The sequence below is a fragment of the Pyxicephalus adspersus genome, unplaced genomic scaffold, assembly GCF_032062135.1.
Source record: "Pyxicephalus adspersus unplaced genomic scaffold, UCB_Pads_2.0 Sca130, whole genome shotgun sequence".
NCBI classification, from domain to species: Eukaryota; Metazoa; Chordata; class Amphibia; order Anura; family Pyxicephalidae; genus Pyxicephalus; species Pyxicephalus adspersus.
The window spans coordinates 1,077-9,502 of record NW_027317137.1 but is presented as its reverse complement, the minus strand read 5'-3'; the positions used below and the strand labels follow the sequence as shown (position 1 = coordinate 9,502).

The following is an 8,426-nucleotide window of genomic DNA, read 5'->3' as shown; positions in this document are numbered from 1 at the left end:
CTAATATAGCTGTAAGCTTGTTTTAGCACTTTTCACTGCCATGATGTGAAGTACACATCATTGGCAGCAAAAAGGTTAAGGGCTGGCCAGCATATACTCAGTTTTTCTTTGCATTCCAAACAGTCTCTATAAGCCAAAAAAAGTGGATAGGATACATATAGGTAAATTAAAACTAAACAAAAACAAGTGTATATAAAAGAGATGAATCTCTATGTTTGGTCAAAACAAAAATACAAACCCTAATACTTAGTTCCTTCCTGGCTTGTTCAGTTTTACTCAGCTCTTTACGAAGTATGTCAATAGTTTCTTCCATATCTTCTTTCTCCTTTTGCTTTAACTTAACCTTCTCCTCTAGACCCTTGACCTTTTGTTGGAAATCTGCAAGCATACATTTTACATACGTTATACATTGCAGGAATATGAGTTGACAAACAGAAATCAGATTTCCTTGTAAATGTTAGTGTATTCCTATTTGAATAAAGATACAGTTTGAAGTAGGTTATCTATTCTAAAACAAATTGGACACAGATCTACATTCCACCTACTTAGAATTTTACTTTCTCTGTCTTGTAGTTGCTTAGCCAAATCTTTTCTCTGGTTTTCAGTGTCTTCTAGCTGAGCCACTGTCCTGTATGAAATCAATGTATTAGATAAATGCAAAATTGGTATTTTAAAATCAAATACTAGCATTGTATATAACCGAGTATGTTCTTTACAGTGGGGGAAAAAAAAAACCAGAGTACTTTTCAGAAAATTGAACAACAGTCTTTTACATACAACAAAATAAAGTTTAATATGCCAACATGCCAGTTTAACATATAAAATATAAATATATATATAATTTTTTTTTTAAATAGGCAAGGTTTTAAATTTGCTACAATGTTTTTGATGTGGCACTGTGTCCAGCTACACACACACACACAAAACATAAACCACAGTCTAATATATATATAAAAATCTAAATATCTTCTACAAAATGTCTGTTTTGCTTCCAAAGTACATTCTAAAAGCCTCTGCATTAGCCTTCACATTGCAATTACAGTGCAGTTGGATGTCCTGAAGGAATTCATTCCCTTTAAGAAGAAATCTTGGGACATCTTCAGGAATGCTGGCTTTGTTAATCTGCAAGCTAAGTGGAACGGACAGGGGAGAAGATGAGCAGGCATACAGACACTGCTGTTAGGATATTAAGATTCCTATTGCATAGGAATAAAGAGCTATCAGGACAAGTTTTCCAGCCTGTTCTATAGATCTTTTCCTGAAGACTGGACGGTGCCATTAGTCATTAGTGAAGATACCCTCATATTTATAAGTAGCTTTACTCTAATGTGGTTCCTGACAATGCAAATACCCATACCCAGACAATACAAATAAATAATAAAATAATCCTTACTTTTCATTTTGAATCTTAAGTGAATCATTTAACTTTTTCATGGTCTCAGCTTGCTTAGTTAAGGTATTGTATGATCCTTGTAAGTCTTTGAGCTGCTTTTCACAGAGTTCATACCTATAGAAAAAACAGAAATCAGATTAGGCATTTTATATATCTCAGTTGTGATTTAAAGAGCCACAAGCAGTACATACATTTTCATCTAATGCTACCAAGATTGTAAAAGCAGGCGATAGAACTGCTACCAGAATCCACCCTTCAGACTGAATTCTGCCAGTGGAAGGTGTATACATAATGCTACTTTTAATGGCTTCTTTCTAAAATATGTCTAAATGTGGTAGACACAAGTATACTAATAGGGTGAAAAATCTAGTAAACAAAGAGAGCTCTATGTAAAGAAAAATGTAAATGGTATATAAATAAAAATGATGACATTTTTTTAATATACTCTTGGTGTCAAAATTATGCCTATTCTCTATGAAAATAGAAACTGGTAACTTCTGGAGCTGACATAAGGGAATTAATTTTATTTTCAATGATTTTAAATAAAAACTTTCTTACTTGGTTATATGTTCAGCATAGGAGACTTTCAGTGCTTCATGCTCTTCAGCCACAGCTTGCAACTTCTTACTATGCTGAAATAACTGTTCAATGTCACTCTTGGCTCGTTCAGACTCCAGCTGCTGGGACCTTAAGAGTAAGCTCAGCTCCTCATTCTTCCTCTCTGCCTCCTTTAGCAGTGTAGCAATCTTTCTTGCCTGCAGTATTGACATAAAGATACTTTAAAGCTGCAAAGTGTTACCGGGTATTTATGTCAAGTAATACAGACACATTTAAACATTATATGATGAAGCCAATAAGATGGAGGCTAACTGCTTTAAATTCACTCACTTATGAACGTTAATTAAACCAACCCCAGAGTCAATTGAACCCTTTAATGGCCAATTTACAGATATATGATTTTCTTTGATGCCTTTTCTTTTCAATCATTGCATGTCCATTGATTTGAGTTATGACATACAGAGACATTCAATATATTATTTATTTGAAATACACATTAAAACCCCACAGCAATATATCTGCATGGAGTTCTGCTGATATAAGTGCTTTCAGGTCCTACATAAAGAGGGAAGCGGTTCTGCGTTTGGCGTTCATTCTGAGAATATATATCACACAGTTTAGCAAAATGACATCATGCTGCTAATTAGTGGAATGAATGTGTTCTAAAGATGCTGGGTATTAATACCTGCATCAGCTCTTAAAATGTTTTAAAATATGTTTTGTACGTTATTTTAGCAGCTTATAAAAACAGATGTGATTATTCTACGGGTATAGCATCACTAGCTTAACCCCAAGCTTACTCGATTGGAGGTGCTGTTTAAGAGATCATAGTTCTACAAGCTGAGGTTCACATTGCCTGCATTGAGTTTGCCACTGCTTAGGCTGTGTATCATAGCAATCATGTTTGAATGCTTGTTCAGCTCTTCCTGTTGGCTTTTCAGAATTGCCTCTTTCTCTTCCAGACGTGCTTCCAATTGTGTTTTTTGAACCTCAAGCGAAGAAGCCTGCAGTGTAGAGAAACACATTCTTGTTAAAAAAAATAAAAATAAAATTTGAAGCAAATTATAATAATCAGAAGGTTTGTAGGGTTTAAGAGGACCTAAAGCACTACTAACCCTATAAAAAGGTAGGGTGATGGGTCTCCCTGGTGACGGGCCCTTTTAATAGGGACACCAGGAGTTGATTGTGCTCACTTATATGTTTACCCAGCAGCACTGGCCAAAATCAGACAACTCTAAATCCAGAAGTACTCCATGTAGATTGCTTCCAGGTACATCTTTAAGCAGAGCAGTTTTTGCAATAGATGTATCTTCATCTGCTATTGCTTGTCAATATCACATTGTTTATTGCGGCCCCAGGTTCTCAGAAAGAGCAAGAGAGTCCAAGAAAAAAAAAAATAATAAAAGATCACTTTTATCTAACAGGGACCCAGCTATTTTAATCAAAAAACATATGACTGCTAATATAGCTGTAAGCTTGTTTTAGCACTTTTCACTGCCATGATGTGAAGTACACATCATTGGCAGCAAAAAGGTTAAGGGCTGGCCAGCATATACTCAGTTTTTCTTTGCATTCCAAACAGTCTCTATAAGCCAAAAAAAGTGGATAGGATACATATAGGTAAATTAAAACTAAACAAAAACAAGTGTATATAAAAGAGATGAATCTCTATGTTTGGTCAAAACAAAAATACAAACCCTAATACTTAGTTCCTTCCTGGCTTGTTCAGTTTTACTCAGCTCTTTACGAAGTATGTCAATAGTTTCTTCCATATCTTCTTTCTCCTTTTGCTTTAACTTAACCTTCTCCTCTAGACCCTTGACCTTTTGTTGGAAATCTGCAAGCATACATTTTACATACGTTATACATTGCAGGAATATGAGTTGACAAACAGAAATCAGATTTCCTTGTAAATGTTAGTGTATTCCTATTTGAATAAAGATACAGTTTGAAGTAGGTTATCTATTCTAAAACAAATTGGACACAGATCTACATTCCACCTACTTAGAATTTTACTTTCTCTGTCTTGTAGTTGCTTAGCCAAATCTTTTCTCTGGTTTTCAGTGTCTTCTAGCTGAGCCACTGTCCTGTATGAAATCAATGTATTAGATAAATGCAAAATTGGTATTTTAAAATCAAATACTAGCATTGTATATAACCGAGTATGTTCTTTACAGTGGGGGAAAAAAAAAACCAGAGTACTTTTCAGAAAATTGAACAACAGTCTTTTACATACAACAAAATAAAGTTTAATATGCCAACATGCCAGTTTAACATATAAAATATAAATATATATATAATTTTTTTTTTAAATAGGCAAGGTTTTAAATTTGCTACAATGTTTTTGATGTGGCACTGTGTCCAGCTACACACACACACACACACAAAACATAAACCACAGTCTAATATATATATAAAAATCTAAATATCTTCTACAAAATGTCTGTTTTGCTTCCAAAGTACATTCTAAAAGCCTCTGCATTAGCCTTCACATTGCAATTACAGTGCAGTTGGGAAAGGGATTTCTGATTACTAGTATAAGGGAGGATGTTACTTCTGTGTTCACTGACCATCTATATAAATAGGGGATTTTTGTGGGGGTAGGGGTCACTTGCCACCAACATAAGAGGGGTTGTTGCTGGACTAATATTGTGGTGGTGATGCCATAGGGGAAGAGGGCTTACTTACATTTTTTGCTAGTGTGCCAATTCTTTGTTTCACCTCCTGGAGTTATACACAGGAAAAGTATTTTCCCCCCATTTCATACATTTTTCTTAATGATTATCTTATACTTGACTGACTTTATTTCACGTATAGACGGTGCACACTTTATCATACGATATGGTAACATGCTGTACCTGCAATATCTTGTAGAAAGCAGCTTCCATGTTTGTTACCATTTGCTTTAGCTTGCTCATAAGATTTAGAGTCTTCAAAATTACATCTGTAGAAACATTGCTTTAAGAGAGGAAAAAAAAAAAAAAAAAAAGCTATGAATCCCTTGAGAGGCATTAAAATACAAACAGTGGTTGGAAGCATGTCCATACTAAATACAAAAAAATTATGCTCCTATTTAAAGTTACAAATTAAGGAATTACATTCAACTTCAGGGGGTATTTCTATAAATTATATCAAGTCAGCTGCATGTTCTCTGACAACCATTCCAATCCCTCCCAGTGTGCTTTAGAAGCTGCAGCAAGTCAAATAAAGCATTTTTTATTCCCTGGATGGAGGACATCTGGTATCATTTAGCTCTTTCCTCCTGAGCCTTACTGTGTCTGGCTTGCCCATATTATTCATTGATTTCAGTTCTTTCAGGTTTGATTACCTTCTTGACCCATTTCACCTGCCATGAAAATTAAACTTCAGTTTAAACCACCTTAGGACGCTAACCTTCTTTGCTTTCATAACATAAATATAAAAGCTCAAACTTACAAAATCTCAGAGTCCACCATTTTGGCACCAAAGCTGGAATCCACGCCGATAAATGTGAACTCGTAGTCTACCAATGCAACACATTTGCTAACAGCCAATGTCCTAGCAACGCAAGATTTTAATACATCTTCACCACAAAGAGGTGGGAACAATTAAGGAAAGGAACAGTTAAATAATTCAAAAAAGAAACAAACAGAACCTGGAATAATATATATTGGAGCACTGGAATAACTAATGCAATTACCTGACAAATTCTCTGTGCACCAGCACCCAAACAGAGAGAGGGAGAAGTTGCACTGCATGTAGATGTGCTGAAAAGTAACATGCCTATTGGATAAAGGATTAAATAAGCAGAAGAAAACCTCATTAGTCATCTGAGCTTTAATAACCAATCTGCAGGCTGTGGGTTTGTGCTCAGCAGTGCATTTTATAGGAGGAAGTGGCGTCAATCTCCTGGCAGTGCTGTCTGGCAAAGCAGTGTACATTTTAGGACTAGATGCACGAAAATGTAAATTCGTATACAGCAAGACAGCTCTCTTATATATAATTCATCTGTATATTTACATGTTTTCCTGGAGTTTCAGTGACCTGATCTACATATGACCATAAGTGTAAAAACATATTGCCAATGAACACATAAAAGAATTTAAATTGTTTAGGTCATGGATGCAGTCTTATAATTAAGGCATACCCTAATGTGGTTTATAAGGTATTGTAAACATGAGCTGTGGAAAAATGTACCAATATTTAGAAACAGTAATATGAAATTCTGAAAACACATTTAAAAATTACCAGTTTTAAAGGATATTAATCAGAACATCCAGTGCTTTTCCAGTTCTTTCACATTTCCTCTTAATCAACACTTCATCCAAAGTTTGATCAGGTACAAGTAGATGATCGAGAATGACAGGAAGCAGAATGTCTAAAAGACGCTCAGCCGGCTGGCCGTTACCAGTATTAATGGCATCCTAAAGAAACAAAAGTACTGATGAAAATCCTTCCAAGGTTAATGATAAATGTACTCTTAGTACATGAATTAATCTGCTCATGACATCTAGATTTTCTTCAGATTTCACCTGAAAAAAAAAATGTAAAAGGGACCTTGATTTAGCAAGAAGTGCCTGTTGTGTACAAGAACCATGTGAGAGGTTGGGGTTGTTTCTTACTAATTCAAGTAGGTGAATAGTAGTGTAAATTCCAATTAGTGGACTGCTAATGTAGTTCATATGCTGGAGAATGAGTGGTGGGTATTTGTCCTACAGGACTGTGTGCCTATAGGGCCAAAGTGACACTGCTTAGACCACAAGAATATAGTGGTCTACTTGAATCAATATGCTCTGTATTGTTACATATGAATAATTATTATACAATACATTCATTTTTTTGTGTGCCAAAAACCATGTTCTCCCTTGCTCTTTATTAATATACTAACTGCTAATGTAGGTCTAAAGCGGCTACATAACATAAATATGCAGACACATACCAGCGTTTGTCTATGTAGTAAATCCATGTCCATTTTGAAGTATTTATATACATACTTGCATTACATCACATGAATTTAGATTCTCTCGCCAGTCCAGTTGTCTATGTCCAGTTAGGGAAAAATTTCCCTCCAAAACAGAAAATTAAGGTTTTCACAAAGCATTTCAACACATGGAATGACTAGTAGGAATCCTTTACCACTTATCTTGGTAATAATTCTCACTTAAACAAAAGGGTAAGTAACTAGGACTCAGACAGCAATAAAAGCTAGGCAGAAAATGTAACCCTTCCTAATTTGACCAAAAACTTAAGTTTTGATGAAAATGTGGGGAAGAAGTGGGAACCATGTTCCACATGTTCTATTCTTGTATAGCCTTAAAGCCTTTCTGGAGAACAGTGATTGGGAACTCTCAGAAATTGACAAATTCAGGGTCCCCATTTATACCATTTTCTTTTTACTACATCATACTTTTTTGGGAGGTTGCTGGGGAGGTTCAGTGAAGACAATGTTAAAGGGGATTATACTGAAGAATGAAAGGAAGGGGTCAATGAAAACCAGTGTGAGAGGGGAAGCTTTCTAATGGGTGGCTCCCTGAGCACCATTGTAAAACACTGTTGTTGGGGATGAAAGGGATTTCTGATTACTAGTATAAGGGAGGATGTTACTTCTGTGTTCACTGACCATCTATATAAATAGGGGATTTTTGTGGGGGTAGGGGTCACTTGCCACCAACATAAGAGGGGTTGTTGCTGGACTAATATTGTGGTGGTGATGCCATAGGGGAAGAGGGCTTACTTACATTTTTTGCTAGTGTGCCAATTCTTTGTTTCACCTCCTGGAGTTATACACAGGAAAAGTATTTTCCCCCCATTTCATACATTTTTCTTAATGATTATCTTATACTTGACTGACTTTATTTCACGTATAGACGGTGCACACTTTATCATACGATATGGTAACATGCTGTACCTGCAATATCTTGTAGAAAGCAGCTTCCATGTTTGTTACCATTTGCTTTAGCTTGCTCATAAGATTTAGAGTCTTCAAAATTACATCTGTAGAAACATTGCTTTAAGAGAGGAAAAAAAAAAAAAAAAAAAGCTATGAATCCCTTGAGAGGCATTAAAATACAAACAGTGGTTGGAAGCATGTCCATACTAAATACAAAAAAATTATGCTCCTATTTAAAGTTACAAATTAAGGAATTACATTCAACTTCAGGGGGTATTTCTATAAATTATATCAAGTCAGCTGCATGTTCTCTGACAACCATTCCAATCCCTCCCAGTGTGCTTTAGAAGCTGCAGCAAGTCAAATAAAGCATTTTTTATTCCCTGGATGGAGGACATCTGGTATCATTTAGCTCTTTCCTCCTGAGCCTTACTGTGTCTGGCTTGCCCATATTATTCATTGATTTCAGTTCTTTCAGGTTTGATTACCTTCTTGACCCATTTCACCTGCCATGAAAATTAAACTTCAGTTTAAACCACCTTAGGACGCTAACCTTCTTTGCTTTCATAACATAAATATAAAAGCTCAAACTTACAAAATCTCAGA

The 8,426-nt window shown here is 35.5% G+C and overlaps 1 protein-coding gene across 1 annotated transcript; it reads right to left on the bottom strand.

Annotated features, from left to right (window-relative positions):
* On the bottom strand, nt 1-2,247 carry LOC140344890 (uncharacterized). The gene is made up of 4 exons (XM_072432086.1): nt 1,952-2,247; nt 1,394-1,507; nt 546-628; nt 1-378 (listed from the first exon to the last, which is right to left on the bottom strand). The coding sequence occupies exons 1-4, from the start codon at nt 2,161-2,163 to the stop codon at nt 173-175; spliced, it is 615 nt and encodes a 204-aa protein (XP_072288187.1). The 5' UTR covers nt 2,164-2,247; the 3' UTR covers nt 1-172.
* Nucleotides 2,248-8,426: the final 6,179 nt, after the last annotated feature.